At 29.4% G+C, this 25816-nt stretch overlaps 1 protein-coding gene across 1 annotated transcript; it reads left to right on the forward strand.

Annotated features, from left to right (window-relative positions):
• The first annotated feature begins 335 nt into the window (after nt 1-335).
• LOC136973824 (zinc finger protein 593) lies at nt 336-25593 on the forward strand. Its single transcript, XM_067268602.1, has 3 exons — nt 336-597; nt 1445-1507; nt 25375-25593. The coding sequence occupies exons 1-3, from the start codon at nt 410-412 to the stop codon at nt 25511-25513; spliced, it is 390 nt and encodes a 129-aa protein (XP_067124703.1). The 5' UTR covers nt 336-409; the 3' UTR covers nt 25514-25593.
• The last annotated feature ends 223 nt before the right edge of the window (nt 25594-25816 follow it).

Genomic DNA, 25816 nt, shown 5'->3' on the forward strand with positions numbered 1-25816 from the left:
TGGTTTCATAGTATTGTTTCTCCGGAAAGCATAATCACTTCACAGTATTGTTCAAAAGCGTAAGAATTTTTCAGGAGGTTGTCCATCTCGAATAAGTCGGGCCTCGTCCTTCAACACTCGGCCGCCGAATCGTGGGCCTGGCCGAACCCACGAAAGGCTCGATAAAAGGAGGAAAGAATAAAAATAAAATCTCATCAATCCATTAATTCTTTATAGTCTACTGTAAAACATGATACGTAGCTATAAAATTTTAAAATTTCTTGTATGCGTTTTAAATTTTTATATAATTATTTTGTGAATGTTTGGTGGTTGGCAACACTTCATTAAACCTCGTCCTGCATGTGGAATTCATCTTGAAGTATTTCGTGTTTGTTAGTGACAATAATTTACTTGATTACAAGCTTTGGTTATGGGGCGTTACGCTAGGAAAAAGAACAATCGAGGTTATACTGCTTTTCATAAAAAGTGTAAGACAAAAAGAAGAAAGAAGGATCTGGATGAAATCCATAGCGACATGAAAAATGCCGCGAAAATGTTAAAACAGGAGATTGATCACGATCAAGTTGGAAATGCCCAATTTTACTGTCTTCACTGTGCGTACGTATACTTTGAATATAATCCATATCTTTGAAAGCAGTTATTATAATTTTCCAATAGGGCTAATACGCCTGTATTTTTAAAGATAATCGATACATGTAAAATCTAAATGATGCCATTCAAAATAGAATGTATAACCAAAGATACAGTTGTCCTTGAAATAGAACCCAAAAAAGACGGGTATTTAAAAGATTTTACGGGTGTACTATAGATTACTTATCCTATCGGCAATTCCGGGACTCACGGGTGTTTTCGTAGTTAACGTAGCGTTGCCGTCTTGCATATATCTGGTTTGTTATGTAGTATGGTTTCTAGATTACGGTTGAACCGTTTTATGTTTTAGGTAGGGATAATTTGAAAAAGAAAGGTAACTGATCACAGAAGTTAGAGAAACCTTGAAGAGCCTTTCAGCAGTGGATTGATAAAGGATGATGATGATATATGATAGTCTTATTAATTAATATTAATAGTATTTAGAAACTTTTTTATAAAAGATGTCAATATGCATTTTAACTACTATTTCAATATGCACATACTACTATTTCAATGCCATGTTTGAGTTAAAATATGCAATTGCTTATAACTTGCACTATAAGGTTACAAATCTTGACCTTATATCTAATTTTTGATGGATAGTTTCAAAATTTCAGAATTTTAGTATATCTAAAATAATAATGAAATAAATTTTTTTATTCTTAATCTACTTAGTGAATGTTGCTAACTTAATAGTCTTAAATCAGTTTCTTATACAATTGATATACACTTTCTATATGTTATTTTGTTTTTAATTGGTAGTACTTATATTTCTGTAATATAATTTAAACTCATATATGATTTAATATTTTAGGAGATATTTTATTGACAATGAAACACTTACCAAGCATTTTCGTTCAAAAGTGCATAAAAGAAGGTAAGATCTTTTCTATGCAATTATATTTAACATAAAATCTATGTTTTGAGATTAAAGAAATATTACATTTTTGAAGAATAACAATGATTATTAAATTCCTTTAGTCACAATAAAACACTTGACATTTAAATAAAACTTCAAGTTTTCAAGTGAAGAAAACTCTGCTTTTACTGGAGCATGTAATAAATAAACATACACTATACCAGGCGTGGGCAAATGTGGCTCTTTTTGAGTTACATGCAGCTTTTGCTGAAAGTGCTATCCTTCCCAGCCTTACCATACTATCCGCCACAACAGTACAGAACTGTGGCTCCCATGCATTTTGCAAAACCTACATTTCGACCCCCACTGAACGCTTGCCCACTTCTGCACTATACCATACTAGATCTTTTGAAATTAGAGTATAGGTAAAGATTCAAACTTAAAAATGTATAGAAAGGCTTTTCAACAAAAGTTCTGATTATGGCTCTGGCTTTGGTTCCACTCCACATGAATCTTTTGGCCTCCAGTCAAACATTCAATTTTTAAGTACAATTGTTTGAGATAGAAATACATTATTCAAACCATTTACTTTTGTTAATTTATTTATATCATTTTATATAAACAATAGAAATAGATCTTTTGAGATAAAACACCACTTATTGGACTTGAATGATATAGTAAAATACTGTACTTCACTCTAAAGCCTTAAATTATTTTCCAGTAACAGTTTTTTTGACTAATGTTTTTGATCTTCAATTGGAGATCTTTAGGTTTTGATTTTATATTCGTTGATGGAATGCTTAAATCAAACAGTGATGTTTTTTGAAAAATTTTAAATAATTTTTAAGCAAGATATTCTCAAGATATATAAAATAGAAATAAAAGTAATTATAAATATATAAAATCACAAAGTACACAATTAAAATCAACATTTAAAGACCATATAACAAAACTAAGAACCTTACACTTAGGTTTGCTATAAAGAAATAGTGAACTTAAAAGAAGTAAAAATAACTTTCAGAGATGTTGCTACCATCTTTAACATCCTTAAGAATAGAAAAGTTAAGACTGATAATCTTAGGGTACTAGGGGTATAAAAGTTCCTTTGAAAGACAACAGATTTGGCTATAAACTTGAATATATTGGTTTGACCACAAGATCACTCAAAATAAGATTAGCAGAACATAAATACGATATCGACAAAAAGAAACTAAACACTGCCCTAGCCACATATGCACCAGATAATGAAATGTAAGACTTCCATGACAAGGCCATCATCATCAAAATATCAAGACATGCCAACACCATCAAGATACTAGAGGCATCAGAAATTTTTAAATCTTTAAAAAGGTACATTGCATAAATTTTAGAGACAAAAAACTATCATACGCATGGCATTTTGATAGTTTTTGACTACATGACCAAATAATGATGTAGTTCAATATAACGAAAAGTTCTCAGTTTTGTTATATGGTCTTTAAATGTTGATTTTAATTGTGTACTTTGTGATTTTATATATTTATCATTACTTTTATTTCTATTTTATATATCCCGAGAATCTCCTGCATTTAAAAATAATTTAAAATTTTTCAAAAAAAATTACTGTTCGATTTAAGCATTCCGTCAACAAATATAGAATCAAGACCTAAAGAAGATCTCCAATTGAAGATTGAAAACGTTAGTTGAAAAAAATGTTCCAAATTAACTGTTACTGGAAAATAATATAAGGCTTTAGAGTGAAGTATAGTTCTTTTGATTACGTATAACAATATGTAATTTTACCATTATTTACCATTATACTATAATTAAAGGAGAGGAAATTATAGAAAAGAGTATGAGATACCAATAAACAATTAACTAATAACTATTATTTACCATTAATTCACTATCATTACTCTACCTGAATGAGAATAGTTCAGTCTACTTTTACAATTGCTAGCTTATATTAGAAAGGTTATAACATGTAAACAAAATTAATATAACATTTTAATTATTATTTGAAAGTTCTAAAATATTATCCATTTTATGGTGTTATTGATTACAGTTAATTTTAAAATTTTCTGAAAAAATAAACAGATATGTCAGGAATATATCCTTGGTAGTATGTTAGAAAAGTAAATTGTTAGAGAACTTTTAGTTAGATTTATAAAATTTTTTAAAATATTTCCTAATTGTGAAGCTCAAAACTTTCTGGTGAGTAGCTAAAGAAATTAACATGTCTCCAAAACAAAAAGTAGATTTGGAGCTGGAGAGCTGGAGCCAATAATTTTTTAAAGAGTATACAGTCAAACCTGTTTTTATGCGGGGGATAGGGACCGCATTAAAAAAACGCATTAAAAAAATCTCACGAAACTTCACGAATGGCTGTAAATAATAGTTTTCGCAACACAATTAAAAAATAATTTTTTTATGCGGTCAACAGGGACCGCATAAAAAAAGTCTCACATAGAAAATAACTCAAAACCGTACGAAATAGAATTTATTGACAATAGATGTCAGCACTTGACTGCATCGTCTGGTCTATCGTCTGTTTTACATATTTTTGTCCAGGTGGTGTTTTGTTGACTTAAAAGTAAATTATTTCATTTTTCGCATATTCATGCAATAATATTACTATAATAAGTGCATTTATGCTATAATAAGTTTATTTAGCTATAATAAGTCAACGTAAGACATGACGAATCGCACGAGACTAGTCGCCAACTATACCGCACAAATTAAAAATTCGCATTAAAAAATCGTCTCCAAAACAAAAAGTAGATTTGGAGCTGGAGAGCTGGAGCCAATAATTTTTTAAAGAGTATATAACTCCAACAAAAACTGGAAGCTCTGACTGGCTCTGGTTCCAAAGCCTTGATCCATTTATAAGTCATTTCCACATTGTACAATGTGGAAATGACTTATAAATGGAAGGAAGGAATTTAAATAATAAAAATTGGAACTTTTCTTGTGAAGAAAAAATGTGAAAGTCAATAAGATGAATTTTTGAAAAACAATCAATTTTATAAAATATAGATTGAATTCCATTCAAGGAATTTAAATACATTTACAGTTTAACCTGATTATAACATCATCTATGAAACCGGCAATTTTTTGACGTTATAACCAAGTGTCGTTATCTGCAGGATCATAATTTCAGTCCCATAAAAAGTACCAAGTGTGTTTAAGAATCTATTATAAAATCCATTCTAATTTAACATCATATGTATTATTGTAAAATTATTTCTTAATAGTAATAATAATTTATTATTGTATGTATAAAAGTGCAAACTAAATGTTTAAATCAACCTCATTTACATTATTATGTCTAAGTTTACATTGATGTAATTAAAAATTTTAAAAAATTCTTTTTATGAGAAATTTCTATTTGTCTTAAGTTTCAATAATGGCAGCACTTTCGGTTTTGAGAATAATGTCAATAAAAAGGTAACAAAAGGTTAAACTAATGTATGCCAATTAAAAGACAATAACAATATTCACTTTAAAAAGTCAGTTATTTTAGATTGTAGGCATTTTTCACCTAAAAATTGTTTATCAGTGTCATTTTCTAAATCATACACTTTGTTCATTATTTCTGATGCAGTCTAGCATTAAAGCTTTCCTTTTAAGCTAGTCATTTCATCTGATTTGATGCTAAACTACAACACAAGTAACTATGCAGACTAACTGATCATCACATCATTTAAAGGGGTGGCGAATCTCACCCCACCAAAGTCAGGTGGTGAGAGTACCACTTATAGTCGTTCTAGGAATTGGACTGACCCTAGGGACTCAATACTTAGTATTTTCTTTGTTAAATAAAATTTGTAATCTAATTTTGTAAATTTGGGAAAGCTTTAAATATGATGTTAAAACAGGGTTTTTTGTCGTTACAAGTGGGTTTTTTAACATTATCAACAAGTGGGTATTTTAACATTAGTGATACCTTGGTTTTCATCAATAATCCATCCAAAACAGACAAAAACCAAGGCAATTATTTCCACTTGAATTCAATGCAAATCCAATTAATTTGTTCTAGACACTCCAAAATACAAACCAAAAACACATTTTATAGAGAATAAATATAGTGTTTAATATTAAAAACAATAAGAAATTAATATAAAATGAATATAATAGACTAATACGATGGCTTTCGAAACAGAATTGCCATCTAACTGCTTTTGATTGATCCAAATTAATAATAACTGTTCGACATCTTCAGTTGTTTGCGATCTGTTTCGTAGCACATTCACGCCTTTTGCTACATTAGCCTCCTTTATTTCTTCCTTTTTCGCCACAATGGAACTTATTGTGAATGGCGACTTCCCATTCGTGCGGCCAATTTCAGCAATCTTAATTCCACTCTTGTATTTTTCAATGATTTCCTTCAACTGTTCCTGGCTTTCTTCTTCAAAGGGCTACTGGCTCTGGAAACTTTCTTTGGTCCATGATGAAACTAAAAGGAAGAGAAGCAATGGAATTGTTTGGCTAGACACGTGAGGTAATGTTCATACAACGAGAAACAATGCCACACTGAGCAGAAAATGCATGGGTCACCTCTTGTTTTCACAAAATTAGCAGCGAGGGCATGTGGGCATGATGAAATCCAAGGCAACCAACGAAAACCAATACAAATTTTTCGAGGAAAGAATTGACCAAAACCAAAATCGACGATAACCGAAGTCAATGAAAACCAAGGTATTACTGTATAGTAAAATCGTGGGACCAATAAAAATTGACATTATTGTTGTTACATCCGATGATGTTATAATTGGGTTAAATTGTAATTTCTGAAATGTTTTTTAGGAGTTATTCTCTCCCATCTTCAGTGAAATCAAACAAACACAAAAAGTAACAGCTACAATTACAAACTTTCAAATTTTCAGTTCTTTTGAACATTAATGCTCAAATTTGATTTTTCTATATTAAAGAAAAATTCTAATTCTCCAACCAGTTATTGTTCATCATATCTGCATCTGTTCCTTAGCACATTATTACTATTTTCTTATAACTGTCATCCATCATATATCATTCTTCTTCCTTATTCCTTAATTTTAATCTTAACTTTCTCATCATTTCTTTCTTTTTAATCACCACTTCAGATATCTTATTGGATAGATGGATAGTAGTGATTTAATAAAAGTAAAGAAGTAATGATGATAGAATTAAGATGCAAGGTAAAGGAATGAGTAAGAAGAATGATTTAAGATGGATGAGAGTTATAAGAAAACAGCAATGTGATAATGAGCAGATATAGATATGGTATGCTGTGATTTACTGGAGAATTTGAATTTTACATTACTGTAGAATAATTGAATTTGGATGTTAAAGTATCTGAAAAAAAAAACTGAAAATTTGAAAGTTTGTAGTTGCTGTCATTGCTTTAAGTTGTATTTGCACAATTCTGTTGAAGCTAGGAGGAAATTTCTCCCCAAAACATTTCGGAAATAAATGTATTTAGTTTCCTTGAGTAAGGTTGATGTTGTGTTTTATAATGAATATGGAGTCATTGTTTACTAGTTTTCATCAATTTTATAAGAGGAATCTTTTCCAGTGTCTCCTCTTGTTTATCTATTGACTGGTCCGTTTGGAGGGTGGAGCCTGTCTATGCATGTCAGTGATGCTTACACAATCTTTGTATAACGTTGGTGTAACCACGTGCCCTGGCTACCTGTTCTATATGTCTTAATTCCATGACCAATGTATCAGGGGTACAGGTATGCGTGAATGCCCTTTGTGTTTTTTCTGTATGCACAGATGTTTAAAATGTGTGGGGGGGACACGATTTAATCCAACCATTTTGAAGCTTAATAACACCGGTTTTGAACCTTCCGACTCTGATTCAAAAACCAGAGAAGTTATTAAGCTGTAAACAGGGTGAACAAAATTGTCCCCCCCCACATCTGAATTGTTTGCATATCTCAACATTTCAAGGAGTCCTGAGTCCAAAAATGTAAAAATTTGGGGAGTCATTTTTGACCGATCACTACATTTTTCCACTGTTATATATAACAGCTAGGAAGGTAAAAATTATTGAATACATATTTATATATTGACTGTCATTACTTAGAGGAGTCTTTTAGCTTTGAAATAAAAAGTTTCTACATTCTATCTTTATTAGAATTCTATTTATTGGAGCTTTTATTCTGAGATCACGTGATGACGGAATTCCCAGGCATAATTTGGTAACAAGTTCACCCCTGGTCAGTCAGATGGTAAGGCAAAGTTGGAGTCTGAGTCAGAATATTTTTACACAATTCCATAGCCCTGGTTTATTATGAACATTAGAAAATTATAAGATATGTTTAAACTGTTGTAATGTACTGGAAATGAATAAAAAACAAAATAAGTCATACAATGTCATATGACATGGTGTTTGAATTTTTGAAGGTTAGCTATGTTATACATATTCAAGGTCCAGCATATCAACTTCATTCTCATTCCGGGAAATGTTATAGATTACCATATTTTACTAGACTATTTTTGTGCTGTTTTAGTAATTAATAATTTAACAAATTTGTCAGTAAAGTTGTCATATTTTGTTAGCTTTATGTAATTTTAATTGATTTTTTTATTAATAATTGAATTTTTTTACATATTTTTATACTTTATTTGAAATATAAAAATAATTGAAACTAAATGTTACTGTTCAGATTTTTGGAGTGCAGCTTTATCTGTTTGATTTTATATTTAATGAAATAATATATAAAATGGACATCACATCGTTTTTGTGAATTTATTTCTGGTTAAAATTTTTGAAACTATTTGTTTTGAAAGAAGTACAGTAGAGCATCTTTATCCAAATCAGTTGGGGACTGGAGTTGTTCGGATAACTTATTTTTTGGATAACCAATTATGTACGAAAAAATATATTAACCTATCCCATGTTGAAATTTTTCTCCGTTGCATGTCGCTTTGTGTTGAATTTTCTTCGATTTTAAGCCTAACAAAAACTTTTATAATAATAATCGTGGCTATTGTACCGTTAAAAATCATTTCTTTATTTTGTACAAACAAAATAAATATATTGAAAAAAATAAGAACAAAAAAATTATACTTTAGAAGTTAATCTAGTATCAAAAACATTCGATTCAGCATGACACAGTCCGACTGGAAAGCTTTCGGTTAACCGACATTTCGGTTGATCGGCTTTCGGATAAACAACGCTCTACTGTTTGATTTTAAGTTAAATTCTTAGATTTATTACATGTTCTGAGAGAATCAAATAATGTAAACACTTTTATTGGATTTTGGAAGTGAAGTATGCTTAATTAACAGCATACTTGTCAATTTTTTCAATACTTCTTCACAACACTGTGAATAGCTTATCTGTAAAGCAGTATTTTTATTTTTATATTTATAATTTCTTTTTCTTTTATTTTTTTTTCTTACTTTATTAAAAAATCTGGTATATTTTCATAGAAAATTAATTTAGTTTTTATTTTCAAACTTACATGCAGATGTTTTAAAGAAAAAAATAACAAGCTTTGAAATTTGATCTGGTAATATGGTATCTTTGTTTTCGTAATTTGATATTTTAATAAAAAGTAAAAACGATCACATCACTATGAAAACTTTCACTATTGTGAATATTGAATATTTTTGCTTATATAATAAAAGTTAATTATGAGAAAATTATAAATGTGAAATATTATTTATAGTTAAAAATATAACAACATACATAATTGTATCTAAAATATGAGAGAAATGTACTTTTATATTGCAATATAATGCATTCCAAACACAAATAACTATATGAAAATTTCTATTATAAAGATATCTTTCAACTTAATTACTTGTGCTAATGACAACTCTTGAAGAATCTTTATGTCCAGTAACAAAAAACATTTAATAAATTGTCCAACAAATGCTCTCAAAACCTTATTCAATTTCTATTATATTTGTTATTCTGAAATTTAATTATTTTTCAATGAAAAACAAACATATATGTAACACGTAAACAAAAATTTTGTAGTTAAGCAGTTATTTTTAACAAAAATATATTTAATAGATTTTTGTAGATAGATGTTTATTTAAAATTAATATTGATCAAAAATTTTTACAGACAACAAATTAGAAAGCCATCTCCTGTACAGAAAATAATTACCTTATCTTTGAATGCTATAAACAGTAGGTTTGTGTAAAGCATGATCTAGATCTCAACCTTTTCTTTCAATATAAATGCACATGCTAAATAAATTGGTATATAAAAATTAAGTGCATTTTATATGTGAAAAACGAGAAATATAGCAAGGACATTTTTTGCTGTGTAGTGTTTACTATACAGCTAAAAATGAGTTGTGCAGTGCAAATAGAATATGATGTGAAAACATATGATTAGGAAGAAAGCATTCAACATATGATATACATAAACAATGCAAAGAAAATGAAAGAGTTTCAAAAAAGGCATTTTTTTAGTGGAAGAGGATTATGTAAGGTGTCTAATAATACCTTATAATGATTCAAGTGTCACATTAATGTTATTTTGAATACTGTTGTAAGAGAATTCTATAGCAGTAAATCCTGTCTGGAAAGAATAGATTTGAACTCCATGTAACTCTGGGGAGGAAGCTAGTGAACTGAAATTTGTCATCTCTCCATTATGTTCATACAGTATAAGTTTTGCACGATTCAGTTTCAGTAAATTGGATATCTTTATGTTAATGAAAAATATTTATTAACATAGCTCTGTTTGGATACATACTGTTATCCATATAAAGAATTGTAGAAAAGAACTCTCTTGAATACAGTTAGAGGGTTTGGCATGTCCACATCTGTATGAGTTGTCAGACTGCCTCTGCAAAAAAACATACAGCAATATGTAGCCATGTGACAATGTTATTCCATATTATTAATTCTTCATTTCTGTAATGGTACATTTCTTTGATTTTGGAGAGGTGATAATACATTCTGAATTCTCTATAAATGAGATAATTATCCTTCTACAAAACTCAGTTTTTACAGAAGAGAATATTAGCTTGTTAGTTTTCATTCCAGTCCCAGTGTTTTCTCTTTCAGATTAGCCAAATCTCTTTGTGAACACAAGGAATGAGTGGTATGCAAACTAAGTTGTCTCACATAAAGTATTATTTTGTGACATCTTCTGTATATCACTTGCTTGTAAACTGTTCACTTATTTGATTTAGGTGTCCCACCAATGATTTAAGAGAAGTAGAGAAATTTACTATACCCTGGTAGTTGGTTTCCATTTCATGCATTGTCAATAGTTTGGCTTTATAGAATGGACTTTTCTGGATTTTCTTCACATCTAAACAAGGGAGCCAGTTTAAAATAGAAAGTCTTCCTGGCTCTGCCCTTTTAGCAGACTACCCTTATATTGTATTGCCTTATCCCTTCAACCATTTGTTATAGAAAGCTCTAAGGTAAGTTGTCATTTATCTTGCTAATGTCTGACTGTTGGTACCACATAACAGTAGTCTTGTATTAAATTAATGTACATTATGACCAACTTTGAATATATCAATGACTCAATATCTGCATCTTATGACATTGTCTTTACATCCAATCCAAGATATCTAGGATGCGTAACTCTTTATTTGGTCAGAATCTAAATACTGATTGCCTAAAAGATCCATGCTGTTTCTCTATAATATATTGTTACAGAAATATATTACATTATAAACATAACACTCAGTCAACAAGAAATGAAATTATCTGATTCACTTTTATCTATATACCATAACATTGCATTCTATATTGTGTGTGTGCATTATATACAGTCATAAGTCATTGTTATGTAAAGTCAAATTTTATTATGCACTTTGAATGAGCAAATACAATGGTTTGATAAACTTTAAGCAAACTACTAGACCAATTACCGGTACATGTAAACACCTCAGCTAAACCTTTACTTCCAGTAAGAAATGATACATATATGAACAAACATTTTTGATCTTAATCAAGATCTGCCTCAGGTTTTGGATCATTTGAGTTCCAATTATGGAATGCAGGGATTTGAATGTTTTTAAATACAAATTCTTTTAACAAGTTTGTAATTAAGAACTGAGATTTAAACCAAAATGATAAATTAATTATACATATATAGACAGAGACCTACCCTTATGTGTGTATTAATGGGAGACCACATCAACAGGAGAATAATATGCGATGATTAATGGTTATGGTGGCCATTCTCCTCACATACATATCGCCAGACTTATAATATCGAGTTACTGTCCTTGAAATTAATACACTTCCTCGTCATGCTAGCTTTGTATATCTCTAGGGCAGGGGTGGCCAACAAGTCGGATCAGTGATCGCCAAGTCAATTTTGGTCGATCGCTAGCGATGTCTTGACTTAATGTATTATATTTGTAACCGAACGCAACTGTGTGCATGCAGTTATGACTCGACTCATAAGCAGTGAGTGCACTTCGTACTGAAACAGTGTATAAACTTAGTATGTATTTCACACTTCCCCCTCCCCACTTAGACTATGCCTATGACAACAAGTCGATCGTGACACATTTTTACGATAAAAAGTAGATCTTACGTGCACAAAAGTTGGCCACCCCTGCTCTAGGGTCTCCGGGGCCCTGATGTAGTCGATCTGGAACAATCTTTTTATTTCTTACCAGAAGTAAAGATTTAGCAGTGATGTTTGATAAACTTCAACAATGCAAAAGAAATAGTAGCATTGTTGTTGTCATTGTCAACAATTCACTAATTTGGGCTTTAAAAAATGAAATTAATTTTTGTTAATGAATTTTTTTCTAACTGTTCCTTGACCACATCTTGATACATCTGTATAAGATTAAGGTAATAATTGCTAAAATCCAAATTAGCAAGGTTTTACTGTATACAGGGTGACAATAATTAACCCGTACAAAGTTTGTAGCAATGCTGCACCTGAACTTTTTTACTGTCACCAATTTACATAATATTGTTTAATTCTCCATGATTTCCTGTTCGTGTAGATATACTTTTGATGTAATAAGGGTTAGTTCTTTATTTTTTTAATGGTGTCGAACAAATGTGCAATTTTGGAGCTATTTCGGCAAGGAAAGCATTAATGTGAAATTGTTCGTCTGCTCGGGAGATCAGAATCAATCACAAATCGGTGCGGTTAATGGCGAAAAAGGAACTCGTACTCAAGCCCTACAAGTTCCAAAAGATTCAGCTCTTCACCGATGAAAACAAGTGCGTGAGACTCCAAAGATCCCGTTAACTCAAGCGTCGGCCGCAGGTCGACAATGGGAGTGCATTCTCTTCACAGATGAGAAGCTTTTCTCCGTACAACCATCAAAACGACAGGAACTGGTCCGCGGGGGCTCCTGGACGCTCAGCCGTCATCGAACATCACAAAATCCAATGTCAGTCATGGTTTGGGGCGGAATTTGTGCGAGCGGCAAGACATCCCTTGTTTTCATCGATCAAGGGGCCAAAATCAATCAAGATGTGTACCACCATGACATTCTCGAGGCTGTGGTACTTCTGTGGGCTCAGCAGCATTTTGGCAGTGCGAAATGGACGTTTCAGCAGGACTCGGCGCCGACACACAGGGCGAAGAAGACTCAGGAGTGTGCAAGGCTCATTTTCCCGATTTCATCTCGTCTGCGGAATGGCCACCGTACTCGCCGAATCTGAACCCAATGGACTACAGTGTGTGGTCCATTTTGGAGGCCAGGGTCTGTTCTAAGCGCCATGAAAGTTTGGAGTCGCTGAAGCAATCCTTGCGCTGGGAGTGAGACAAACTGTCTCCAGAAGAGCGCGGCCCATCGCTGAGAATTTCAAAACGCGTTTGGGGCTCTGCATCAAAGCAAAAGTAGGCCACTTTAAAACTGGCTGAATATCCGATTAATACGTAAAGTATTGTCACTGTTATTTGCTGTTGTTTTGCTAATTTTCATTTCTTTAATAAATTTATGATACAAAAAACTTGTACGGGTTAATTATTGTCACCCTGTAAGAAAATAATAATAGTTATTTAAAAAGAAAAAAAATTACAAGGAAATAAACAAGTAATTTCAGATAGCTGAAAAAGTTTAAAATTAACTTTTGAATATCAAATCATGCCTATTGGACATTTCAACCAATTATTCTATCAGTCAAGTTTAATGTAGTTGGTAGATTGCTTGATTGAGTTGGAATGTCTGAGTGGGATAATAATAGAAGCTATTCCATAATACTGTTAATGAACTGTTTCTGTATATAATAATTGTAATTATACATTATTGAATGAAATCAAAACATTTAAAGCAAATTAATGCATATTAAAAAAGTAAGATTAACAAAAAATGCATAAAAATTTATTATTATACAGGATGTTTCATGATGCTTTTTGGTGTTACCAAAGGTCACTGCAAGAGAAGGTTTTCACTTCAGATTCACTGAATTCACCTCAACAAAGCCAGCACTGGACAGGATGGGGCAGGAACTCAAGCAGTTTTTTTAACATTTAAAATGTTCAATATGAGCACCATGGGTAACATGGCATATATTGATATGATAATAGTAATATCTCAGGATTGGGTAAAGATTAAGTAACAAAATTTGGCACGGTGGCTTTTATATGAGGGGCATTGATGCTATTAAATTTTGGTGGTGAAAGGTTGAGAAGGTGTGAGATAGAGGAGGGTCATGTATCTTGAGAAAGGGTAGGAATTAATGAAGATTTTATTTGTTATTAACATTTACACTTTTTTTATAGAACTCACTGTATCCTCAAAATTAAGCTTTTTGACATTTTATAGTAATCAAAAATATAAAAGTTTTTATAACAAAATCTGATAACAGATGGTTCCATACAGTTTTATTTTTTGCTGAATAATATAAAATATTTTTTTAATAACTCATAACAGCTGGAAAAGTTTTTGCAACTCTCATTGCTAGATTTGTTAGCTTGGTCATTTCTTGGGATTGCAATTGCTGGATCCCTCATCCAGCAATCCAGCTGGATACAGTGCATTCTTCGGCCTGCTGGATCCAGCACTGTGGATTCACAAATACACAATTAACTTTCTAAATAATGGCAAAAAGTCTACGTTGTTGGCGTTGCCGCTTTGCTACTTGTGTTATCACTTGGCGGTGGGAGCGACGTTGACAGTCAGTGCGGCACATGCTACACCCCCTCTCTACATTGCACCACCCACCCTTTTACCTCTGCTGATCTAATTGCCAGTTGACTTTCCACTCTCGCTAAATAAAGTGTCTTCACACTAAATAAAATAAGTAATTCCTCTCCTAGTCCTGGTGCATAATTCTAATTTACGGTCAATTGTGACATCAATGAATCACATGGCGGAACGATTTATGATTATTTGATGACCCTGAAACCAACTAGCGTAGAGGCAGAAAGGGCCGTCTCTGTAGCGGGATATATATGCAGTTCATTAAGAAGTAGGTTGGGAGACAACACCATCAATACCATTTGTTTCTTGAGATCCTACTTCCAGAAAAGTCAAAAAAATAACAGAAGTGATTGATTTAATTTTATTTAATCCTTTAAAATACTTTATTCAAGACAAGACTAATATTTTATAACTTCTACTCTAATTCTATTAAGTAAGAGTTTTTAACTTTTATTCTATAAGTGGTTAGTGGGCTAGGCTAGGCAATTTTATTGTGAAAATTAGTGAGAAACTGAGACTACCTAGTTAATTAAATAGTTAATTAAATTAATGAGTATCAGTATCTTAGATATATGATGATATGAATGTATGTGATTCATGATTGTGATAACAACAACTAACTACTAGACTACTACTAATTACTTACTCACTACTTTACTAACACTAATAATTAAATTACTTATAAATAACTACAAACTGATATGTAGCAGCCTATACAAGAAAACTGGTAAGACTGATAGCCACTTAGCCACTGATTATCCGTCCTTACATTATTACAATATATTAATATAAATTAATTAGTAGAATTACCTTTTTTATTATTTAACTTAAAGATTACATTATAATTATAATATAACTAAACATTTAAAGTTAATTATCTCTATCTCAAGTGTTAAACCAAACCAAAGTTAAGTTTACTACCCAAACATGTAAGAAGTTTTTTCTGATTTATAGTGACCAGTCTAAATAATAAAAGTTTCTTACGTATTTAAAAAAAATGTTTTATTGCTTTAAGAGAAACCATAAATTACTGGATAGATAGATAACACTTTATTGCACCAAAAATACATCCGCACTGGATCCAGCTGGATTGAAAACACTGCTGGATTGCAATCCGTAGTCATCCTATGTGGTAACAATGAGACAAACACTATACATTTTACATAACCCCACAAATAGAAATCACAGTGTGAAGTCCAGTGATCTTGAGATCCATAGCATCAGGTGTTGGTTATTCTCAGATGCATGTCCTATCCAATGCTCTGGCAGCTTTTTATCTAGTTAATGACAGATTTTGCATGAACAAACTGAGTTTAACTTTCTATACATTTTAATGATGCAATTTTTTAGAATAATTTAAATTATTAAAATCTCAGAATTCTGAACAACTATATTGAATGTAGAACTCTTATTCATTTTAATAATAATAATAATAAATATAAGAATTTGAGTTATTTTATGAACTAATTTTCTTATTACAACAATCAAAATTCCTTAATAAATCAAAACTTTAGTGTTTGTTTTCTAATAAATTTGTAATAAAGATCAGTATTATAGTTAAGAAGTTATTGAAATTGAAAAGTATTAAAATATAATAATAATGATGATGATTTTAATAATAATTTAAATTATATAATTTAAAATTATTTATTAATTATGTATAATATATTATTAGTCTTATGAAATCAAGATACAAGTAGAGCATGATATTAATAAACAAAAAACTGAATCAAAATGAAAACAGGAAATCTTTCATGCTGAGAAATTTGCAATTCATTTGATGTAATGTAAAAGTATTACAAAAATTTTATAATGTGTAAAAGGAGGAAAACATATGAAAAAAAGATCATTTTACTTAATAACTTAATTTCATTGTCTGATTGAAGAAATATGAATTGTATCTCTATCATGAAGGGCAAAATAATGTAAACATTAAAAAATATTTTAAAAAAGTAGAACTCTAAGAAATTCTGAGTCATAACAATTAAAAATAAAAAAAAACAAAAAGCATTAATAACTTTTGTTTTTGCATTAAACTAACTCATACAGTAAGAAAAATCATGCTGCTAACAGTTAAATCTAGCAAACATTATTTACATGCAAAAGCATAAATTTGAATTTTTTGTTTTGTTTTTTGAAGGTTATGTCTTTTATGTTTAATTCAGCATGGTATTTGTTTGCTATTGTTTATATGGCTGTGTTTAGTCTTACGTGGCATTTACCAAGTTTTTATGCTGCACTTCCAAACAATTTGATTCTTGAGAGCAAAATTCCAAAGTGACATTGGCAGCTAAGGGCCATTAACCTGCTGTGGCCTGGTCATCATGACTTTGGAACTGGAGACAAAGCTAGTCAGAGCTTCTGTTTTTAAGCTTTTTGCTTTGCAAATATTTAAAAAAATTTTAAGGCAAGCTAGAAACATTAGCTAAGCAAAAGGGTGATTGTAAAAATAATTAGTATAAAAATTTCTCATTGATTTTGGCTAGATATGGTAAATCACCAATTACATTTTCATTATCAGTTGAGGATTGGAAATTTGGGTATTTAAATATGATGAATAATTTGGTTAAAATAATATGACAATACAAGAAAAAAATGAGTTGAGGTACAATACATAGCATATAGCAGTAAATGAAGGGAAAGAAATTACATCTTTATTTTTTCAAATCATTTATGGTGAAGAAATTCATTGTATTTGAGATGAGACTAATAAGTTTTGAGGTTCAAGTGCCACTCCAGGCCGATTCTTTTTTACAGAATTTTGTAAATTATTTAATTTAATTATGATTATTAAATCCAATAAGAGATGATGCCTAATGCCTCTCACTAGTGACAAATTAGTAATTAATTTTAAATAATTGTAAAATAATAACCTGATATAATAGTTGTTGGCTTATTAACTTGAAACATTGAGTATTATAATTGAAATGTTAATTATTATTTTTCATTAAACAATCACAATGTTAGTTGTGTACAAGAGAAGGCATCAATGTTATATGCTATCATTTAAAGCAGGGGTGTCCAAACCGCGGCCCGCGGGCCGCATGCGGCCCAACGCAAGTTGCAATGCGGCCCAATGAACGTGTAAACAAAACTGACAAGTTTATTTTATTTATTTATTTATTTATTTATTTATTTCAACGGCATCAACCACAAAAAAGAAGTTTCACAAAGCCGTAAAACTTTATATATATACTGTTGAGATGGCTATTTTTGGGCTACTTTTTAGAAAATTTTGCTACTTTTTTTTTGCTCTTTAGCTAACTCCGGCCCATAAATCCATGATTTCGTCCAATGTGGCCCAGAGAATCTGAAAGGTTGGACACCCCTGATTTAAAGTATTAAATTCTTCAGCAGCTATTAAGTTGGCTTAGCTCAGATGGTAAACTTTTGGATTGCTCTTTTAGACTAGTTGTTTGAGTCTAACATACACTATGCTATATTTTTCAGTCTTTGGCATTTGATAAAAAACTAATATCTGACTCATAGGATATTTTTTGTAATTCAAATGTTTTTGGATTTGTACATAAACAGACACATCACTGCCATAAAACTAATACACATCTTTTTTTCACTTGCTAGTGCATATAAAAGTTTAAAATCATATTTATGCTATCCATTTACTAAGTGTAAAATAGCAAAATTAATATATAAAACAATCTCTAAAAGCCACCCTGATGAGCAAGGAAATACTAAAAATAAACATGAATATAATTGGAAAGTGTTGTATTAGAAAAGTGCCTTAAAGCAAGATATACATGTATATGACTCTGTTGAAGAAGCTTGTGAGAAAACATTAAGAAGACTAAAATTTTAAACTGAAGAAGCAGATTTTTTTTTTTTTTTGTTTATTTCATTTTATAATTATGATTCAAGTAATCTGTTTTGACATATTTTTGAATAACCTAAACTATGATTGAAAATGTTGATAGTTTTCTACGTATAGAATATTTAGTGGCGATAGATCAGAAGGGTACTGTTGCAAGGATGTTGTCACTAAGATGTTAAATGAATGAATTTGAGAGAAAAGATAGATTAAAAGTGAGATATGTAAAGACCATTCAAGCATGAGAAGTATGTTGTGAAAAGACAAGCTCATAACTGCATTAATTAAAAAGTACATACACAAAAGATTGCTTGTGATAACAGAGTAAATAGTTTTGATTCCACAAGTTAAGATAAGATTTAAAAAAAAATCAATGCTTTAATGGAAAATCATACTGTTACAACAATATCTAATACTTCTGAGCTATTTTGCTTATCATGAGAAAATGAAACATAGGGATTATCATGGGACTAATTACTACAATTCTTTCACTATATATTGCTCTCATGGCAACAGAATTTAGACTTTTCTTTTCCATGATGATGAGCAAGGTATCTTGAAAGTACTAGAAATTGTTGTAATAGTATAATTGTTTCATAAAAGCATGGTTTTCTTTATCTTATGATAAGAATATTGATCATTTAAGCATGAAAGGCACCTTTTAAATTCAGGATTTTTAATAACCTAATTTCATACAGGTTTTCTTGGAAACCATAATTTTAAAGTTTTGCCCTTTTTTCTGTGTTTATATTTTTATTCCAATATATGCTATTGATAAGTGATCCTAAATAACTAACATCATGGAATATATCTTTGATCAAGTATGAATTTAATAAATAAAACTGTTAAATGAATTAATCTATATAATGATACAGATTGCAACAGATGACATTATTTGATGTCACTAAACATCAAAAACTTTGACACATAAAATTGTTATTTAATTTTTTAATCACTGAAATATTATAACAAAAAACTAGTGATTTGCATAAAATAATACTTAATGGAAAAGACAGCCATAATTTATAATTCAAAAAAGGAAAGATGATTATATGTTCAAAAAAATATATTTTTGAATTATTTAAATAAAATTATGAATGATTTCAAAAATTGATAGTAGTTTATTTTTATTATTGACCTGTTCAAAAGGTAACTTGTAATTATATTGATTGAAGAGCGCACGATGTTTAGAAAACTTACCATAGTATGCTTTATCAGTTGCCTTGATTACGATCAGTCTTATGGTGATGTTCTTCTCTTCATGCTTGAATGAATAGAAGAAAAAATTGATTCTGAAAATTACTTTTTTCTTTATTATAATTTTTTTTATATCTATCCAGTTTCTGACTTTATCTTCATAATTTGTGAAAATATTATTTTCACTATATTTTCAGAAATTACAAAGCTATTTAAGAAAAAAAAATTTTAAAAGCAACACCTCTGTGTACAGAATATAAATTAATTTTCAATTTTACAATTACCTACAGCATTATTTTTAAAGCTATACATTATGATTTAATAACTTTATCAATGTTAAGATATGTCTTCATAAAGGCTACTTTTAACATTATAGCTCTGTAAGAGCTAATTATTTCTTTTAATTATAGTTTTTTTGCATTTTTGACAATAAAAGTTAGTTTCTTATCGGTATCAACTTTAAAAGCTTTGTAAAATAATATTTTATATATAAAATATTTAGTACTTGACAAAGAAATCCATGTGGATAGAAACTTTCTTATGAAATAAAAATTATTTCTATTGGAAACAAACTTCACTCGTGACTACCGGTACATATAAAGTCTAATCCAGCAACTTCAACCTTTAAATTTCCGGTACAAACGACGAAAATTAACAGAAAAAACTAACGTTTTCGAATCTCCATCGAGATCTTCTTCAGGTTCGTTAATGGAATCTCGATGGAGATTCAAAAACGTTAGTTTTTTCTGTTAATTTTCGTCGTTTGTACCGGAAATTTAAAGGTTGAAGTTGCTGGATTAGACTTTATTTCTATTAGATTTGTAAATTCAATCATCATGTTATTAAATTAATTTCCACAATAAGAAAACATTTACTAGATGTAAGAAATTAGTTTGTCAAGATAAAATTCACATTTAGAAACGATAAAAAAGAATTGAGCTAATAGTGCTCAAATTATTTTACAAATATAAACATCTATTAGCTTGATTTTTTGATTAAGGCCAAATAATCTTCTGGATTAAATCAAGCTATAATGTGTTGCTGTTAATAATTAAATATTAAATATTTTTGAATGGAGGTAGGCATATTAGCAAGATTGCAGCCAAAGTTTTTAATGCGAAAACATGAACGTTGGACATTCAGCGCCGCCATCCTGTAAGCCTAGAAGTTTGACAATGATGTTTGGAACGTTGAGCATGATTCCACTGATGTTCCAAACACTGTTAAATTTCTAGGCTCACAAGATGGTGGCTTTGAATGTCCAACATTCATGTTTTCACATTGAAAACTTCGGCCATGATCAAATTATATTAAACTTTTCCTAAAGAGATAAAGTTCTGTAGACTTCCCTAGTTTAGTTTTTTTTTTTTTTTTTAGCTGAATGAATAGTATATATAATAGATATCAAAATGAAAAAAATATAGGAATTTTAGTTTAATTCATAAATAGAAATATAGTATGGAATCAGATATAATGTATTTAAATCACTAATCAAAGTATTAATAAATTCTTACCTAAAACAAGCAATTATGATGACATTGTGATGATGTCACAATAAATAATTGCTTGTTTTAGGTAATGCTGGGTTAAAATTTTTAATCATATTTTTTAATTTAAAAATATGCTCTCCATCTCATTAGTAGTGGCTTGCCCCTGTACATCATACTTTTCCTTTAAGAGCAACGTTGTGCTGATCATCTATCTAATACCTTTCAGGAGAAAATTTTCAAATTGAAATAACATGACTTGTGGTTTGTGTTAAAAGTTCATACATACACTCAAACCTGTTTTTGTGCGGTCTTTTTTTGTACGATTTTTTATACGTGCAATGTGTTTTGTGCAATTATTTTTGTGCAGTATACCAATTTGATTGAAATTCATATATCGCACACAAAAAATCACACAAAACAAATTGCACAAATAAAAAATCGCACAAAAACAGGTTTGAGTACTCTATTCTCGAGATTAAGGAAAGACAGACAGACGACAGTGGAAATTTATAGATCTATGATTTTTTCAAATTGCAGCCCAATAAGTATGACAGCTGTTAAATTTTGTATGTGATTCTTTAAAAAATTATTACAGAAATTTTCTATTTAAAAGAAATCAAATGTTAAATTACCAAAATTAAGATGTTATAATCCTGCATCTTTACTTTCCCAGTTGTTATACAGAGAGAAAATATGGCAATCTGACAAAAAATGCTCCCCTCCCCAGATTTTTGCATTTTTTTTTTTTACTTAGGACACCTTGAAACTTTGAGAAATGCAAAAATATTCGAGGGTAACTTCTGTATGTATGGATGAGACATGATTTTGTTCACCCTGTTTGAAGCTTAATAACTCCTCTGCTTTTTGTTGAAAATTTCTGAAATTTTGCAAGGAGGTATGTTTTATTAAGAAAATTGATGCTATTAAATTGTGGTGGTTAATGGTCAAGGGGTGGTTAATGGTAATGATAATTTTACTCATTATTAGCATTTACAATTTTTTATGAAACTCATTTCTACTCTCAAAATTATAGTTTTTATCATTTTATAATAGTTAAAAATGTAAAACGTTTTTAAAATAAAATATGATAACAGATGGCACCACCAAAATTTTAAACGTTACTGGAAAGTCCAGCAATCCATTGCTGGTTTAATCAGTTAATAGTTTAAGTTTTTCTATAGTTTGTACAATTGAAATTTAATTTTTTTATCTAATTTTAAAATTTAATATCAATTTAGGAGTTTATATTAAAATCAAATTTTGTTTTTATAAATATATTCTAATTAATTAATGTAAAAGAAGTTATTTATCAGTTTAATGAGTTAATTTGATTAAGATCTGTATCGTTTGTTAATTAAAGAATTTTATATCATTCTTGGTATTTATTATATACATTGTGTATATATATAAAATAAATACTGAAGATGCTATAAAAATTTAATATTAATGAATGATATGTTTGATTTCGAATGATTTTATTCCTTTTTAGTCTAATTAATTCACTAAATGAATAATAAAAGCTGTTTTATATTAACTAATTAAAATATGTTTATACAGGGTTCCTACTCACCCGGAAAGTCAGGGATTTTCATTAGTGTTTGAAAAAAGTCTTGGAAAGTCGGGGAATTTGTTTCCATGGCTGCTTTGTTAATTTTTTTTGCTCACAATATGGTTGCCAAGTGTAGCTGTTTGTGGACAAGAAGTAACGTGGTGCAATACAATTTATGAAAAGTGGTGCAGACTATTTTAAAAAATTTCACCCAAACATACACAAAATTTTCCCAAAACCATAATTTATGAACAAGTTAATAATTATTATTACATAGTTTGGAATATTCAAATTAAATCATACATATAATTAAATAGGCCTACTGTACAGTTTACCTTGCAACACCAAACTCATAAATTAACATAAAAACATTTCAAATTAAAAACATTTTAATTTAAGCATGTGTCATGTCATCATAGGATAACATATACAGTTATTAAAGTTTAAAATATTAATAAAAACATATAAAATCATGTAAATTAAATTAAAATGTTTAAAATAATGACATTATTTTAAGAAACACTTATTAATATTTTATATATATTTTAATTAAATTCTACACTAGGGAGTATGCCAAAAGTTTTCTTTTATTAAAGAGGTCTATCAGAAGATGAAGTTTGAGAAACACTAGGTTTAATGCATGCCATTGGGTATTTGTAGTTAAAGGCATGTAGTTCTTCCAATTTTTCAAAAATTGTATTATTTTTCTTTTACAATTTAAAAAAAGATGCATTATTGATAATAAGAATGTTAAAACTATTATAGTGAAATGTTAACTTAATGCATGGGATGTTTATAATAAGAGTAGAATTAAAGAACACACAAGTGCTATTCGTTGATTTTTTTTCTTTTTAGTATACCTAAAGACCAAGTTCTTAAGCAGTTCTTTAAATTTTGTACAATGATATCAAATGAGCTAATTTTAATTTTTACAGGTTTTTACAATTTTAGACTTAATAATTACAGCTTATTAATCTATTGTAAGATGATATTTTAAAATCACTCAAAATCAGACCTTAAAATTGTAATCACTTTGTGTATTTTTTATTTTTTTATTTTGTTTAATATTCACACAATTATTACAAGACATTTACTTCTTTTACTGATAGTGCAAATTAATTTTAAAGCCTAATATTGATTATATATGTGAAGAACTATTATAAAATGTAACAGGAAGGAGAGCATTGTGAAATGTCAGACAATCAAACTATTTCAAATATAAGGCAATATCAATTGTCATTTGTAAATTGTAAAACAGCTGTATTAATTATACAGTGTTCAGGTTACAAGCTGTTCCATTTATCAATCATTTAAAGGATAGAAACAGTTATTGGTTAATATAGAATGTTTTTTGAAAAAATCATACCTACAGAACGTTTCTCTGAGAGTCATTAAAGGTGACCGAAAACGTTTATATTTCTGAATAAAGTTGCTGGATAAGTATGAAAGGTGTCACTGTGTGCACATATATCAGACATGGGCAAATGCGGCTCTTGCTGAATGTGTTAATTTCTGCTTTTTATTATTATTTTTACAATTTTATTTTCACAATTTTGTGAAAATATGTAATTATATACATGTAATATTTAATAATTTATTTCCGAGTTGGTGCAATAAATTAAATTGACATTTTGAATCTATTCTTTTAAAACAAGTTCTCGACCCGGATGGGGGACACCCTATCCTTCCCTGCCTTACCATACTATCCGCCACGTCAGTGCAGAACTGCGGCTCCCGTGCATTTTGCAAAAACCTACATTTCGGCTTCCATCGAACTCTTGCTTGCCCACCTCTGGCATATATATTAAAGAGTTCCAGTTTAGTATGTAACTTATGCAGTATTATGAATTTGAGAAAAAGTCTGTAATACTCTTAATAATCTAACATTAATTAAAATTTTTTTGAAATATTTTAATTTTTTCTGAACTTCCTCACAGTTATCATTTACACACTCAATTTGAGAACAAATGTTAATGAACTGATAAAAAAAAATGATAAATAATTTTAATTTAAATGCTAATATATATACTTCATTTTAATAATTTTGATTGTATAACAAAACAATTCCTGATTTTTTTCCAGTTTATTAATATTCTATAAAGTTCGGGAAATTTATTAAGGGATAAATTTAATAAATATATACTTTTGTACAGTACTAGATTATACAGGATTCGTTAACGAATCAGAAATAATAGCTTTTTCTTTTTTTTTCAAAGCCACATAGATTTATGGTTGTGAATTAATAACAGGATAAACTACTTTAATTTAATAGAACATTTGATTTTAATTTTTAATAATTCAGCAATTATAAAAAATTATGTAACTGTTAATTAGAAAAAATAACTAATTAAAAAGTTGAAGAAGCAATAGCATATGCATGTAGTAAGTCAAATGCTATTTTACTTTATCAATGTTCCATCACTGTAAGGGATGTGCGTGTCGGGGAATTTAAAACAAAAACTTGAGTAGGAACCCTGTTCATAAAATTTATATATATTATAAATTCTAAAGAAAGTTAGTTTTTAAATTTATCAAATTTTCATAAATGTATAAAATATTCAAAAATATTATGGTATTTACATTTATTTCTGTATAAAATCATATTTAAATTCTCAAATTGTTTATTTTAAATTTTTCATAAATTTAGAAACTGTAAAGAAATGTTTGATATTTAGAATTATTATAAATCACGCAAAGTCATTCCACATTTAAAAAATTGTTCAGATTTAATTGTAACATTTTTTTTCTTTTAGGCTGAAAGCTTTAGAAGTGGAACCATATTCCCAGGAAGAAGCCGAAGCTGCTGCAGGCATGGGTAATTACGTTCAGCCTAAAACAAGAAAAGTGGAAACGCAACCACACATTAAGTCTGAAGCAATGTGTACTACTTAAAAAAAGATTTATTGATTTGTAAATAAATACATTAATTCCAATCCTGTTCTAATTTAATAAATTTTTCATTTTAAAACTCATATTTATTATATTTTTACTAAAATTTTTAAACTTGTATATTTCTTTTCAAGTTAATCTAATAATACAAATAGCAATTGATTTTTATATGTTTTATTCTTTACTCCTAACTTGTTTGTACGAAAATTCAAAAACAATAGGAATCATTGAATATAATACAACTAAATATACTGCCTGGACAAGTTTTAACCCAAAGACATGTTTCATTAGTCAAATATAAAAACT

The sequence above is a fragment of the Centruroides vittatus genome, unplaced genomic scaffold (genome assembly GCF_030686945.1).
Source record: "Centruroides vittatus isolate TY-2023 unplaced genomic scaffold, ASM3068694v2 contig_329, whole genome shotgun sequence".
Taxonomy (NCBI): Eukaryota; Metazoa; Arthropoda; class Arachnida; order Scorpiones; family Buthidae; genus Centruroides; species Centruroides vittatus.

Excerpts from the sequence above, each read along its gene's own strand:
- LOC136973824 (XM_067268602.1), top strand. The coding sequence starts at position 410 with ATGGGGCGTTACGCTAGGAAAAAGAACAATCGAGGTTATACTGCTTTT. Across the intron at positions 598-1,444 it reads TTTTACTGTCTTCACTGTGC|GAGATATTTTATTGACAATG; the intron begins GTACGTATACTT and ends TTAATATTTTAG. Across the intron at positions 1,508-25,374 it reads TCAAAAGTGCATAAAAGAAG|GCTGAAAGCTTTAGAAGTGG; the intron begins GTAAGATCTTTT and ends TTTTTCTTTTAG.